Source organism: Cyphomyrmex costatus, unplaced genomic scaffold (assembly GCF_001594065.2).
Source record: "Cyphomyrmex costatus isolate MS0001 unplaced genomic scaffold, Ccosl1.0 scaffold193, whole genome shotgun sequence".
Lineage (NCBI taxonomy): Eukaryota > Metazoa > Arthropoda > Insecta > Hymenoptera > Formicidae > Cyphomyrmex > Cyphomyrmex costatus.
This window is the reverse complement of record NW_017275965.1, coordinates 6,678,827-6,694,751: the sequence shown is the minus strand read 5'-3', so window position 1 is coordinate 6,694,751 and position 15,925 is coordinate 6,678,827. Positions and strand designations below refer to the sequence as shown.

The following is a 15,925-nucleotide window of genomic DNA, read 5'->3' as shown; positions in this document are numbered from 1 at the left end:
ATTGCAACATTCTGATTTAATCATGAAATAATTGAGATTCATTGTAATTTCATAATTGATGTTCTTTTAGTCTCCAATAAAAAAGAAAAAGAGAGAAAGAAATTGTATACAAGGTCCGGTCGAATAGCATATAAACGCAAGCACGATATGATTTCTTACAAAAGAATTAAAAGTTTTATATATATTTTTTTATTTTTTTTTACAATATGTTATTCGACCGGACTCTGTATATGGGAGAGAAGTTGGACGATCGATTAAAAGTGTAAAAGCAAAACGCGTTTACATGTGATGAGCACAGTTTCTTACGTTTTACGATTAAGAAGCGTAAAAACGGTGAATAATCGATAAAAACGGTCTACGAGGCTTATGGCAAATGTAGCGAGATGTCAGCGGGTTGGATAGTAGGATAGGCGGTAGGTTCCGTGATCAAATGGAAATATTGATCTAGGATAAGCGAGATAAGGGGGACATCCACATTTTTCGTATAATGCATCGCTGATGGAGCTACGCGCTTCGTTCCTGCCGTTGCGTTATCGAACGCACGTTGGACAATGAAGCCGAAATGCAACAGTTTTACAGCGGAAGCAATAGTGTGTCGCGTTTGCAGATTCTAGCGGATTTCATCAAAATCGGCGTACTTGCGCGGTAGCGGCAGCGACGACGCTCGCGCACTAAGCAGTATAAGAATGCCACCCTGAACGTCGGCGATTTGGAAACAGGGACGTTAATTGCCGTGCAGATGATTTCGACTTCGTCTTTTCTATCTCAATTCTATATCACGAGAGCAATGTTTCAGCAGTAACTCGTAACACAGTCGAGATATTGGAGGTTTTCGAGAATCTTTTTCCGGTGAAGAACAGTGAAGAGAATGGCAGAGTCTCACGTTTTGGAGTACGCGACTGCGTTATCGTGGAATTCGGAAGCGAGCAACGCGGAATGTCACTGTGACGCGGATACGCATTATCGAGGCTGCGTATGTAACGAGGCTAATTGAGGCGTGATAACGCCGTCGCGTGCGTAAGCGCGCATATATTCACGCTACCGCACGCTACGCAGAAAGACAAGTCGTCGTGAACTCTGGCGAGACGAATCCATCCGGTGCTTTTAATCCGATCACGTTCACCCTCCGCCCTACGTCCTCCTTCAACTGGCTCCGCTCGCAACCACGATGTGGCTCGCGATTTCAGAATTTCGTGAAACTCTTGCAACGGCACTTTGGTCGTGGCGCATCTCACAAGTAAGTGCGTAATGAACAATTCAGATTTTGCATATTAACGTATACAGCTATGTTAGGTCATTAAGTATGAAATGTCCATTTTTCGTATTATTATTATTATTAGTACGAAATGTGTGCACGTTTTTAAAAAAAAATTTGTCAGCTATACCGTTCGATTCTTAACAAAGTTATGAATAATTAATTATTTAAAATCAAAATGCTTCTATTTTATTTAATCCGCGATAACTCGCGTGACAAAAAAATCTTGGGAACAATTTAAAAAATAATCTTGTGGGAAAAGTTTTGATCTTTTATGTTAGAAAGTTGAAAATTTTTACAATTTTTTTGTAAGCACGTGACAAGCCTGGAAAAAATTTATACGTTATTCTGCTCATAGTTTTCTACATAAAAAAATTACTAAAATCATAGAAATTAAAAAAAAGCGGCTTTTTGAAAAAAAAAGAAAAAAAAGATTTTTCACTGATGAAGGCTGTGTAGCCGAAACGTTTGAAATTCATGTATGATGTCTTTGTAAGATTATATTAAATCTGAATCTTATGATATTTTAATTTTTAAGATCTAATTATTGCTCGTAAAGGTCGTACATTTATTGTTGTTTTTTAAAGATTTTAAGCTTTAAAACTCTTTTTTAATTTAAATTTTGTTCATTTTTTTGACGAAGCTATGGCTGCTATTAATAGTAATACAAAAATTCGACACTTCATTACTTAATGACCGGATTGTTCAGAATAGAAAAGTTTATGTTGTCTTTATACAGCGAAAACTAACTATTTATGTTGTCTTTTTACAGCGAAAACTAACGACGTAACTGATGTAATTCTCAGTAATCGCCCGACGACAACAATGCCTCTTCCAAATATTTTAAGGAAAGCGAGCAACTATATCCTTGGCGAGTGCGGCCAGGACAACCGACGCGTCATTTATCAAGACGGTGAGGCATTGTTCTGCAAAAATAACGTCTGCGTACACCCTCCTACGTTAATGAGACAGCATGCTGACGTGGTGCATCATCCTGGATACATGACTATAACTTGCAAGTTGAACAAGAATTCCAATTTGCCAACCTTGCACCTAAGCTGGATACCCAACAGCACATTGCGCAAACATCCTACAGCGTTGGAGAATCTGAGTGGTAGAAACGCTGCCGCGCGTCGGGACGACGATCCAACCTGCCTGAGTTCCCGTATCCCGGAGAATACGTGCAGCGATTCGCTCAACGTGCGGCGCGAGCTCGAAAACGAGAACGAAAATGAAAATAATACCGAGAACGATAACGGAAATGGAAAGCTAGATGTGTGCTTGGAGGCAAAGGAACCCGTCAATTGCGGAGACTGCGAACGCGTTTGTTCCAGTTCCGGCTACCGTTACGGCAATGACTTTCCACGTCACCAAGACTCAAGCACGGTCAATCGCGATGGCGAAAATGCCACCACTATCGAGATTGAGAATCGTCCGAATGCGGACTCGAGCAACGAGAAGAATGGGGATTTAAAAGAGCGGGACTTTAACGAGATAGACGCGAGGAGCATCGACGAGGAGCCACGCTTCTTGTACCGCGACGACGTGAGCGTCAAGAGTCGCAGTTTGTCATTAACGTCAACGTGCAGTTTCTCAATCTCGGTATCTACCGATGGTAGGATAGAAAAGATGGTAACCGCGGGTTGTGTCCTCGTATAATTATTGATACTAACGATGATGTTGTTTCTGTAGCGGAAGAGATGCCGTCGTGGATGAGGTCTCCGGAACTCCTAGCGTTACAACACAACCTTGTCTTTCCCGAAAGCGCGACCGCATCGCCTGTGACGTTGCGTAGAGCACATCGATGCAGAAGATTCTCGGTGGATCTCAGCGAGATGCGATCCTTGCGGCTATTTTTCGCCGATCCTGCTTGCACCTGCGGTCAGTTGGTCGTGGCGAGCAGGGAGAGCCAATACAAGATCTTGCATTTCCATCACGGTGGCTTGGACCGGCTAGCCGCCACCCTACATCAATGGCATCAACTGCTTTATCCACGCTTAAACACGGACACGGAAGAGACTTTGCCGTACAGGTCAGGCATAATTAGAATGTAAAATTGTTAATTTCTGTTATAATAATGATTTTACAACGTCGCATTGATACGATTGTCACGCGTTGCGCAGACATTTTATGGTATGTCGGCCAGAAGTGAGCCGAGATGAGCTGCATCCCGAGGAGGGTCAAGTACCGATGATCACGTCGTTAGCTTGGAAAGATTTATTGAATGAACGGGGCCAGATGGAGGATGACCTCGCTCTTCGTAAGGGAATATTTTTTGGTGGTTTAGAACCAGCGCTACGAAAAATCGTTTGGCCTTTCCTATTGCACTGTTACTCTTATCAGAGTACGTATGAGGATAGAGAACAGATCGACGCCATTAGACGGCAAGAGTATGAAGAAATACAGAAACGTAGACTGAGCATGAATCCAGAGCAAGCAGAGCGTTTCTGGCGAAATGTAGTATGCATAGTGGAGAAAGACGTTGTTCGCACGGATAGGGCTAATCCGTATTACGCCGGTGAGGGTAATCCCAACGTCGAAATAATGAAGTAAATATCCAGATAAACTTGCAGCTACTCTAATGTTTCTAAGAATCTCTTCTTTCTCTTTCTTCTCTTTCCTCTTCTCTTTTGGTCTCTCATCCCTAAATTTATACTGTTGCAATACATCGTATTATTGTGTGACTTGTTATCATTTCTCTTTCGTTTTTTCTTACAGGAATATTTTACTTAATTACGCAGTATACAATTGCCGCTTGGGTTACACTCAAGGAATGTCTGATCTCTTAGCTCCGTTACTAGCCGAACTCAACTCTGAAATCGAGGCCTTCTGGTGTTTCGCGGGTTTGATGCAAAGATCGGTAGCCGTGTGCACTCCGACGGATACAGATATGGATAGAAATCTGTGTTATCTTCGAGAATTAGTAAGAATCATGGTACCAGATTTTTATACGCATCTTCAAAGACACGCGGATGCTTTAGAGCTTCTTTTTTGTCATCGATGGATACTCTTGTAAGTACAATTATGTCCCGTATACATCATATAATAGTAGAAACTATGCTACAGTAAATTTCACATAATTTTTAGCCCGCATAATTTTATTTGTATTCACTTTTTTCTCGATACAGATGCTTGAAAAGAGAATTCCCAACCGAAATAGCATTGGTCATGTGGGAAGCCTGTTGGGTCAATTATTTAACAGATCATTTTCACTTATTTCTTTGCCTCGCTATAATGTGCGTTTATGCGGACGACGTGATCGCCCAAGATCTTCGAACGGACGAAATGTTGCTGCATTTCAGTTCATTGGCCATGTACATGGATGGGAACATTATACTTAGAAAGGCACGAGGCTTACTTCATCATTTCCGTCAACTCGTACGCTTACCTTGCACATTAGCCGGACTATGTCGACAATGTGGTCCAGGAATGTGGGATAGTGCACATGATCCGGTAATAGAGTGTGTAGGTCACGAGGATACGCACTGTCCCTATTTAAATAATTACGAGTAACTGTCTAATTTATAGAAGAAGAAGAAGAAGAAGAAGAAGAGAGCTCATCAGTATTACTTGACGTACAGATTAACTCGTTTCGTCAAATTATTAGATAATTATTAAAGTCCTTGTTCTCTGCACGGATTTTTCTTTATAACAAACTCTGATTAGTAGTCTATAAAGAGTCTCTTGTAAACATTAATATTTACAAAATGTAACGAATCTAGCCATTATGCTCTCTGGATCTACAGATATGCGAACAAATTCTATTGTCATACGCGACGATATGTGATATACATCTTTGTTTTTGTTCAAACTATTTTCGAGTATTTTTTGAGGTAATCAAGGATAAAAAGAGTAAGGCAAGAATGTGTAGCCTGTATTAATTACTTAACAATATTAATTTCTACGTTATATGTAACGCACGCATGTTGATATCTCGATTTAAATCAATCGATTTAAATCAACCGAAACACGAAGACACATATCTCAAAATACAATTCCAAATCAAGTTGATTATCGAGTAAAATAATAAGTTTACAAGACTTTGACACCATTGTATATCAATAGATAAATATGGGTGTATTTTCGTTATCCAACCAGAAACAATCGCGCCTAAAACTATCTTCATTTTTTGATCTCTAAAAACGAAGATAGTCTTAGGCTGTACTCGTTTCTGGTTGAATAATGAAAATACGTTTTATGTGCAGTATTCGTAACGTTCAAGACTGACGAATGAAAAGAAGGGATAACTAGTACAAATTAATTTCCGAATGTACGCAGCTGGGAGAAATCCATCTATTCTCACTAAATATCCCAATTTAATTTAATCTAGGGAAGCTCGTCCGTTGGGAACCAAAAGGAGAAATCAAATAGTCTACATACATGTACACGAAAGTGCTATTTATTGTAAATATGTACCCGAATCGTGCAGGGTATACATTACCCACAATATAGCATATATGTTCACTCCAAAGTGTTCACTTGCGTTCGTATACATACGACACATTCTCGTACACATATGTGTAATTTTACATACGTAAAAAAACAGCGTAATACTTTTTTTTTTCTTTCTTGGTTTGAGATGCAACGTGACAAATTTTCGCTTATTGAAAATGATCAAACGTAATCTTTCGCTAAGCGCACAGGTTGCACCTATAATCATTGTTACCCTTTGGAATTTACTCGAAAACAAATACAAAATTATTGTGATAAGCTAATTTCACCGAACAATTCTAATTTCTCTTAATAGATTACCAATTTGTCTTTTGTTTATTATAATTATTATTGTCTAGTCTGTTATCACAGATAAACGTAAAAATCAAGTTGCTTTATAATATTCAAGATTTTACAGATACTGTGCCTAAATAACAAAAAATTGTAATGCATTCCACGCTAATTCACTTGATCAGGGACATGAAATTTTATCAAAAATAGCTTTTATCGCGCTTTTATCGTGCTATCTGGTATCGTTGAAATCTTAAAGAGAAATCTATCTGTGTTAAGGTCTGTTTCAAGCAGATCTCAGTTTGAAGTAAATACAAGAACGTAAAAATGTGTATGTAGTGCGTGCACGCGCGCACGTGCTGGTGCGAATAAATTGATAGAGGAACTTGTATAATCAACTATTTATTATTATCCGTTTCAATTGCTTTTTACGCGCGTGCATGCATGCGTGTGTGTACACAAACACACACAGCACACATGCTCGCACGTATGTATATGCGTATGCATATACTCACAATATTCTTTATTATATACTACACTTGCACAGGTACACAGGTATGACGGACATGCTGCAAATACCATTTTGGCAGTTTCATACATATTTTGTACAAAAATACAATCTCAAAAAGAACATTATATCATCGTAATATCATACTTTTACTCTTGCCACTACTATCACATACGCTAATATTTTCATTATAAATACATAAACATGAATTATTTTAGCGTATAAAAAAATATAAATACAAATGACGGAAATTCGTTATATAGAGTCTCTATATAATAAAGAAAAATCACGCACACTTGCCTCAGGACAAATAAGTAAAATATATGTATAAACATTTTTTTCTACAGATTTCTACATTTCTAAATGTCTCCTACGTTGAACTTATTTATATTTGTCCTGTACATGCCGACTTGTGTGCCGAAGTATTGTCGGTTTACTGTATGTATGTATGAACATATCCTGCCACAAATAATGATTGCCTCAGTTCAGATCTACAATAGGTGTTTCAAGCCTTAAACTGTAAGAAATGGATGCATCATAGTCGATTATTCTCTTTACATTAGATTGTAATTGTACAATTTCTTATAGCTTAAGGTTAAGACTATTACATTTATCGTAGATCCGGACTTTCTACAATAAGTCAATAAGCTTAGATAATAGCTTATTATAAAATACCTATTATTTGTCAATATTCCGTTGAAGGATTTCACAGATCGTATTGTATCATTGCTCTTATCTCGTTTTTATCACTTCAGTTACTCAATTCACATGCTCGATGTTTATACCAATATCGACTGACTGTTGGCTCTGGGTAATTCTAATATCCACATTTTTGCTGTTGAGAAATTTTGAAACTTATCAATGGATATCCGTAATCAAATTTCTTGTAAACATCCTGCATTCATCTCTATGATAGAGCTTTTAGCACGAACATCAAGTTCTCTTCTTTTTTGTGGCATAAATCATATTGATTTTCTTATTAACTGACCCAAGATTGCAAATGTATTTGCATGAAATTCACCGATACTAAAATCATACAAGTAATAGCCCATACTACAACAAAAATTAACCAATACCTGCCCGAGAAAGGACTTGCGAATTTGTTCATGACCCCAAGGCCGATAACTTTGTTAGTCTTTTGCCTGGCATAATAAACTAAAAACGTAGGTATTAAATATTGTATCCCTGCTCCAGCGTACGAGCCTGTGATACCAACTAATATTGACAGATCTTTGGTAATAATTGCTATCAGGTACGGTGGTATTACCGCCAAGACGGGGAAGACGAGTTTTCGAAGACATAAATTGTAGGACGTATCCTCTTTTAAAAAGAGTGCCTGTAAATTATTTCGGAGTGTAATTGCTATAATGGGAAAACTGGTACTCAAAGTAAATACCGGGAAAAGGGCTAAGAAATATTCCATAAGAAGCATAAAAATATTGTCACTCTTAGAACAATTGCCTAAACCACGTGGTCCAAAGTCCAAAGTATAAAGATCATCCAAGCGCTCGAAGGCGAAGATACCAGTTAGAGCTAATAGTAAATAAAAGAGAGCGATTAGGGTATAATCGAGAGCTAGAAATCGATTAAGTTTAGACTTATTCGTTATTGGTGCAACCAAGGCCGGTAACGAATGATGACACATGAAGGAGTAAATGCAAGCACCGAAAAGACTGGGAATTCCTAAAATGATGATTAATAGTATTACTCGTTGATACTTATTCACAATTATTCTATACCTAATGATACTAATCTGTTAATAATCATGTAAATTGACGATAATCATTAATAATTAACTTTTCAGCTTACCGGCTAAATTTGCGATAGGTGGATTGCCACGAGGGCCGTGTACAAAAAGACTTTTTACAGCATATACAATCATTATAGTAAATGCGAACCATCGCATTATTGAAGTCAGTAGTTGAAGATACTTGGTTTTTTGAACATTGAAGAATACGAAGGGACCCAATAATAATACGAACATAGTCTGAAAATAAGAATAGCTTAACAATTATTATCATGCCATTGATGCTTTGGTATTCCTTTTTTGTGTTTATAGCGTTTGTAAGCATCGCTAATCTTTGTTTAATATTTGAGAATAAGGATAAACTGATGCTTAGAATGTGTTAGTGTGAAAACAAAACACATCCTTGATCTTAGCAAAATGAAAGCGAATAATTCTAAAGTGCCAAAATGTTTGTGTGTGTGTGTGTGAATGCTAGAAGCAGTGGAATTTATAAATTGATGACATACCAAAAACATTCTATATGCATCCAGTCGATTAAACATAGAATCTTCCCAACAAAGTTCAGTATCTGGTACGGTGTCATTGCATGTAAGATTTTTTGGCAAATAAGTGCAGGCGACATCTGTTAGTGACTTTGCGACTGCCGCACCATAAATGCTTAAATCTCCATATAGATATATGGCAAAACATAAATAAAATAGAGTGGTGCCAAATCTGTTGAAAAAGATGGATGCCATCTGTCCCATTTCTATTTTATCACAAATCACATAGTATCTACAAGCCATATCCGAATGATCTGGACTGGTCAAAGGAGGAGCTACCAATGGAGTGTCCTCCGAATCTGAATTGGAAGGAGCAGATTCACCTGTCGTCTGTAAAACCTGAAAAGTATTTCAGTTTGCAGTGTTATAACATGGGTATATAACAAAAAATGGTACATGTATCGCTGCTAATATCAAATAAGCCAATGTGTCTCTTGCCATAACGTTACCTTGCACATCTTTCTAAAATATCTGTAGTACACTCAGCTGGCCTTTTTATACAAAGCTAAACAAGTTGGAAAACACTTACGCGTTTTCGATGCTGAGAATGCCTCCACATAACGATAGCATTGGCAGATGCCATTGCTTCTATGACAAATGTAACCGTGATAAAACTGTACGAAAGAAGAGATGCAATGAGACGAAACGAGTTTAGATCCACGATGTATGAATAGCTCTTTCTACTTACCTGATGAACGCTAACACCAAAATGACACTTAATCCAAGTGCCCATCCTGCTCGACTGAATACAGCTGGTAAAGTTAAAGCGCCTGTTCCAACGATGAGGTTGAAGATATACACGAGCCCAACCTACGGTGGAGATTTGTTTGAGTGAACGATTTAATCTACTGTTTATCGACTGTGAAAAAGAAGCTGGAGGACGCTGAGGTTAAGGTCAGTAAACGCGCGGTGCGTCAATTACGGTATACAAGGGCAAATTAAGTCCAACTTTTCCTTACCCACGTTGGATACTGATCGCTGATACTCTCTTCGGGCATCTCTCTTTTTCTCTCTCGAGTCGAACCAACGTTAAACTGTCAAACTACGTGTAGGATCGAGGATGTCGCGTCGTGTAGCGTCTCATTCATGTACAACCCATGCATCTACTAGTCACTGACAGGCGCCAAGCCGCCACCGACTTATATCGTTCCGTACTTTTCCATTGATACGATAACGCAACTGTGTATTACAAAGATATTGACATGTAACCATGTGTTTCATTGTCGTTCGAAATCAGCCATGTCAAATAAAAAATACGTATAGATATATGTCCGAGAAGAAGAGAGACTGACGGGGAGGACGCGGAGGGAAAAGGGATGGGTAACATAGTGATTTTTTCTCGCGTTTAACAAGTACCTATTTTTTTCTCTCAAATCGAAGATTTCAATTTCGAATTATTGGAAACGTCGCTGACTTTTCATTGCAGAGCAAATACAGATGATTAATCGACAAATGTTCTACAGCAGAATAAAGGAGACACGTCATTTACAAACGTTACTCCGAAATCAACCGATCATATGATGCGCTTGCCTATATTTTCATTTCAGCTTAAATGATGGATAATCGTTGATAATAAACAATTTTGTTTTACACAATTTCATAAACTTTCAAAAGACAAAGAATCGGTGTTTTGTGTTGAATTCAGGCATAAAATATGATATTATCTCTTGGAATATTTCAATTTCGACCGCAATCATTTTATATAATCTATTACTATTACTATCCTTTTCTTTGTAGAACCAATTTTTCATCTATCTGTTTTAATTCGTTAATCCAGTCGCTTTTTTCTTTCTTATCAAATGATTTGGAATTTAAAGACAAACCTCTCTAGAGGCTCGTCTATCAATTACCTGCGGAGTGTTTTAATCTCTCGGAATTATTTTATAATTATAAATTCTTTGACCAATTAATTAGAGAGGATCTTTCTTTACCAAAAATATCAAGGTGTGCAAATAACTTTTAAGTCGAGTGATTAAAAAAGAGGGAAAGCTTTGCAGAGCTCCAAGAATTCGGATAGATGAGAAAATTTTAATCTTTCAAACTTGGTAAAGAAGGGATAAAATTTCAATTTGTTTTACGGATATATACAGAACTATATATATATTGAAATAAACATTTAAAAACTCGTATAAAGATCGACGTGCACTAAACGTAAAAATTATAGGAATACGAGAAAAGTTTATAAGATTAGCAATTTATCAGTTCCCTCAGAAAAGAAACGTGGAGAGCGAAAGGTGTTAAGACGAAGGTTTGGGTTCTTCATAAAAAAAAAATCACAATCGTATTTTTCAGACTTTTATTTTATAATCCCATAAGTCTAAAGTAGTCTTTAAGATGTGTGTACGTGAATGGTCTTGCGCAATACAATGGGAATAAATTATAATACTTTGGCTAACTTACGGGGTCGAAACCGTGGGTGCCTATCATTTTTCCGTTTATTTTAGCGAAAACGTTGGTAAAACTTTTTCCCGGATCAGCGGTTTACCCCTTCGTGTAAAAAAAAAAAAGGAAAAAAAAAGAAAGAAAAAAGAGGGGGGAAAAAGGCCATATTTTCCCTCAACGATAGGCAAATTGTAATGGAAAACAGAATAAACAGGTAAGAAGTCAGAGGTTTGTCTCTGCGCGGAATGACGTACAATGTATGTTCAGTTTTTACGCAAGCATCTCTTAAAAATACCGCACATTGATCGGAATGCATTGATCGACGTTGATTGCCATCATGTCCGAACTCTGCCGTCTCTACCTACGAGAAGAGTAATCAACGGTCCCTCCCGCGACAGAAACTTTCGAGTTAATCGCGTGAACGTTCCTCGACCGACAATCGAGGTTTACGCGTACGATGTTCTACGGGAGAGTCTAACGGAAAAGAAGCGTTTTACTCTCGCGTTGAGAGAATGTCTCGCAGGGAATGTTTGGCTAAATGCTACCGTAGACACAAGTTTTATTCAAATATATAATACAAAGGACTCGATACAAGGTAGAAAAAGGTATTCAGAAATCGGGGCACATGTTTAAGATCGTTATATCGAATAGATGAAAAACGATGGAAAATGGCCACGTTTAAAACGAGCAAGAATGAGTGGTCGACTTATTTTGTTGTGTTGCCGTCAAGACAGAGGAACATCGTGGAAGGAGGGCGATATATCGTAAGCTCCTCTCTCTCTCTCTCTCTCTCTCTCCCTTTAGCGTCGGAGACGCTTACCTCACGCGTATCTTAAACACGTACATCCGAATTGAAAGAAGCTACCTTTGCCCCAAGGAGGAACCAGAGGGCAATCGTCGCGGAAGTTGATGTTACGTCCGCCTGCGAAACGAGACAAAAGCCCCTCTTTCTCTCTCTCTCTCTCTCTCTCTATCTCTCTCTCTCTCTCTCTCATTTCTCAAAGTCTCAGGGATCGGGGAATGATAGTGGATGTGATCGAGAACGCGTGTTTAGAAGCACTTCCTGTGAACGATGGAGGGTCCGGACTCGTCGTATTCCTGCTTCGAGATCCACATCTGTTGGAAGGTGGAGAGCGACGCGAGAATCGATCCACCGATCCATACGGAGTATTTCCTCTCGGGTGGGGCGATAATCTTGATCTTCATAGTAGATGGAGCTAAGGCAGTGATCTCCTTCTGCATTCTGTCGGCTATGCCAGGATACATGGTGGTACCGCCGGATAGAACGGTATTGGCATACAGATCCTTACGGATGTCGACGTCGCATTTCATGATCGAGTTGTAGGTGGTCTCGTGAATGCCGCAAGCTTCCATGCCCAAGAACGACGGTTGGAAGAGAGCCTCGGGGCAACGGAATCGTTCGTTACCTATGGTGATGACCTGACCGTCGGGAAGCTCGTAACTCTTCTCCAGGCTGGAGGAGGAGGCCGCCGTGGCCATTTCCTGCTCGAAGTCGAGCGCGACGTAGCAGAGCTTCTCCTTGATGTCGCGAACGATTTCTCGCTCGGCGGTAGTCGTGAAGGAGTATCCTCGCTCTGTGAGAATCTTCATGAGATAGTCGGTCAAGTCGCGACCGGCGAGATCCAAACGGAGGATGGCGTGCGGCAAGGCGTATCCCTCGTAGATCGGTACGGTGTGAGAAACACCATCGCCTGAATCCAGCACGATACCAGTGGTACGACCGGATGCGTACAGCGACAGTACAGCTTGGATCGCCACGTACATAGCGGGAGTGTTGAACGTCTCGAACATAATTTGTGTCATCTTCTCGCGATTAGCCTTTGGGTTCAAAGGTGCCTCGGTGAGAAGGACCGGATGTTCTTCTGGAGCTACTCGCAGTTCGTTATAGAATGTGTGATGCCAGATCTTCTCCATGTCGTCCCAGTTGGTAACGATACCGTGTTCAATCGGATACTTGAGCGTCAAGATACCTCTCTTGGACTGGGCCTCGTCACCGACGTAGGAATCCTTCTGTCCCATACCGACCATGACACCCTGGTGGCGTGGCCTGCCGACAATCGAGGGGAAGACGGCGCGGGGAGCATCGTCCCCGGCGAAACCAGCCTTGCACATACCGGATCCATTGTCGACTACGAGCGCGGCAACTTCCTCGTCGCACATGTTTGCTCACTTGATTTATCTACGGAAAGGAAAAATCACAATTAGCGAATGCAACAGAATTTTTTCGCGTGTATATATACGTTACTAATTAACGAGATTAAAATTAACATATTCTCTTTGTACTCTTTTCGTCGAGTGTCAAAGACTTTCCGAAAGAAAACCGAATGACGATTGCAACCTCGAATTGTGGCTTTCCTATATATATATACATATAAAAAAAAAAAACTGGAGAAACTTTATTGGAAAACTAACGGAAGCTAAGTATATCGATGAATAATTAGCCGGTACACGCTTTCGAAACTCGTTTAAGATGGCGTTGGAAAACACGATATATACACGCTTCGGAAGAATTATACGATTCCATCATTCGAGACGTGAACGATACACACGTTTATCGAGAGAATATTAAAAAGAAAGGAGTAGTAAAGAAAAAAAAATGAAGACTGCTCCGAGCAAACGCGAAAGCAACGTTATCGTTAATTATCAGAACCGCACCCTGTCTCTTGACCTACCCGCTCCGCCCCGCCCCGCCCTGCCCCACCCGGTCTCACTCCAACTCCGTCCTTTCGAACACTGTCACAGCCGGCGATAACGAGGTGAACGACAAACAACCGGTGTCTCGAATCAAATATAATTTTCAACTTGACGATAAATAAAATTTTACCGCCGATTACACGTCACTGACACCAACGCAAACTGCACCAGACTAGGCACTGAAGATCGAGATCGAAGTGTGAAATTTGACCATTGAAGGATAAAGGAATTTTACCTCCTGCTATCTTGATCGGTCAAATTTCAATCTTTCAATCTTCAACGCGTAATCCGATTCCATCAGCCAACGGTATCCTCGAATTTCCTCTCGCGGCGCGTTTTCCGGTACATATAGCAACCTAATCATTGGCTGCGGAGAAAGCAGCTTTGCAAAAACTGTTGCGAAATTCTTTGACTTTTAATACGATTGGTCTTGCCTCTCACTGGATCCACCTGTGCAACCCAATCGCATGAAAGAACGTAAAAGAATACGCGATTTTTGTTGGATACATTCAGACGGCGGAGCAACATCCTCACACAATTGAACCACTTTCGACGCGCTTGCGCGCACCACCCATAGCGAGATGCACATTCACCATCTTGTCGTTCGCACTTTGTACATATACATGTGATATATCCGGCATTCGCGGTCGCCACGCACTTTACGAATTCTCTAATCCTCCCTACGAATTTATCTCCGCTTACGAGTAATCGTGCGATCGCCAGCACTTCGCCTTATAGACTTACGTTTCGTGTGAAAGATTCAAGAGTTATGTACAAGTTTTGAAGAATAAGCGACACCGCCCGCACCGATCCACCGCCAAACACAGAGTGTAGCCGAAGATCGGGGCTCGCGGTGTATTATATGAACAGATGCGTTGTTCCCACTCGGCCTGACACTCGGCGAATAAGGGTGGGACACCCTCGACCAATCCTGGCTTTCTTTACCATATATGGAAGTACTCTGACACAGAGGGGTTTCCGCAGCCTCCCTCCCACTCTCTCCTCTCGCGATATATCGCTACACCTCACCACCCCGCGTCGTCATCCGGCCCGCGACGACGCAACGGGTGCGCGACGTGTGACGACACCAAGCCGGTCGGATCCGCCGACCGGTGTGAACGTATCAATCTATCGAGTCCGACTGTCAAATTCATGACATACACATTACACGTCATGCGTCAAACTCTCCGATCGAATAGATTCACATCCGGCGAGCGTCCCGCTTGCCGTTCTATCGACTATACCACGCGGATTGTCCGCGACTCGGGAAAGTCGGGAAATGCGGCGAACGCGTGAAAATGGAATTTTCACCGGGACATTTCTGCTCCTAATCGCGTCTCGTCACGGTCACGTATGATGATCTCGCGCCGTTGCCGAAAAGCGAGAGCGCGCGGATCCTCTCGCAGGTAGTCGTAGGTTAGTAACGCAGTCGCTGCTATTAATAGGACATTGGCGTCGTGCCACAACCACCTGCGTGTCCCGCGTTGCTTTGATACGTAAACGTCTTATTACGACCACTTGACGACGCCGGACAACCTGTCTCTCGATGCAACGTGGCAACGGGAAAGCCGAAGGAGATCCGAAAAAAAAAATGGAGTAGACCCCGCTCGTTAAATTTTCTACTCACCCGCGCCGAGACTGTATAAAGAACCGACCGAGAACGCGAGGAGCGACGGTTCGAGGAAAATACAGCGCGTAGGTGACGACGCGACGTGACTCTCTTTCCACGCTCTCTCTCTCTCTCTCTCACTTACCTCTTTCTGTCTCTTTAGTAAAAGGCCGTTAAATGCCGTTCGCGCGTGCAATTGGAATACGGACGGGAGTCGGCTAATCGGTCAGCAGGCGACAGAACGAACACCGTGCAGCACCGCGAACGCTGTGAGCAAGATCGTCCGAGCGGACAAACCGTGAGCCGCGAGCAAGCCGGTATCGCGCGCGCCGCTCTGCGCCGCGCCGCGCCTCGCCGCGCGCGCACGTCACACGTCACGTGGACTCGTCCGAAGGTGTGGTCGGTATGTGACATCCCGACATTTTTACGGACTCCCTCGCACCTG

At 41.1% G+C, this 15,925-nt stretch overlaps 3 protein-coding genes across 4 annotated transcripts; 1 reads left to right on the top strand and 2 right to left on the bottom strand.

Annotated features, from left to right (window-relative positions):
* Window positions 1-690: 690 nt before the first annotated feature.
* Window positions 691-6,014, top strand: TBC1D16 (TBC1 domain family member 16). Its single transcript, XM_018538541.1, has 6 exons — window positions 691-1,237; window positions 2,028-2,870; window positions 2,948-3,287; window positions 3,379-3,804; window positions 3,974-4,267; window positions 4,384-6,014. Exons 2-6 carry the CDS (start codon window positions 2,081-2,083, stop codon window positions 4,766-4,768), a joined length of 2,235 nt encoding a protein of 744 aa, XP_018394043.1. The 5' UTR covers window positions 691-1,237; window positions 2,028-2,080; the 3' UTR covers window positions 4,769-6,014.
* A 1,204-nt stretch (window positions 6,015-7,218) lies between these two features.
* On the bottom strand, window positions 7,219-9,772 carry LOC108772669 (transmembrane protein 104 homolog). The gene is made up of 6 exons (XM_018538242.1): window positions 9,734-9,772; window positions 9,463-9,584; window positions 9,304-9,388; window positions 8,739-9,113; window positions 8,295-8,472; window positions 7,219-8,168 (listed from the first exon to the last, which is right to left on the bottom strand). Exons 1-6 carry the CDS (start codon window positions 9,770-9,772, stop codon window positions 7,465-7,467), a joined length of 1,503 nt encoding a protein of 500 aa, XP_018393744.1. The 3' UTR covers window positions 7,219-7,464.
* A 1,343-nt stretch (window positions 9,773-11,115) lies between these two features.
* LOC108772813 (actin related protein 1) lies at window positions 11,116-15,770 on the bottom strand. Of its 2 annotated transcripts, none has more exons than XM_018538445.1 (2): window positions 15,626-15,770; window positions 11,116-13,356 (listed from the first exon to the last, which is right to left on the bottom strand). In XM_018538445.1, exon 2 carries the CDS (start codon window positions 13,335-13,337, stop codon window positions 12,207-12,209), a length of 1,131 nt encoding a protein of 376 aa, XP_018393947.1. In that variant the 5' UTR covers window positions 13,338-13,356; window positions 15,626-15,770; the 3' UTR covers window positions 11,116-12,206. The 2 variants fall into 2 exon arrangements, with proteins under 2 accessions (XP_018393947.1, XP_018393946.1); XM_018538444.1 differs by lacking the exon at window positions 15,626-15,770 and adding an exon at window positions 14,616-14,709.
* Between the last annotated feature and the right edge of the window lie 155 nt (window positions 15,771-15,925).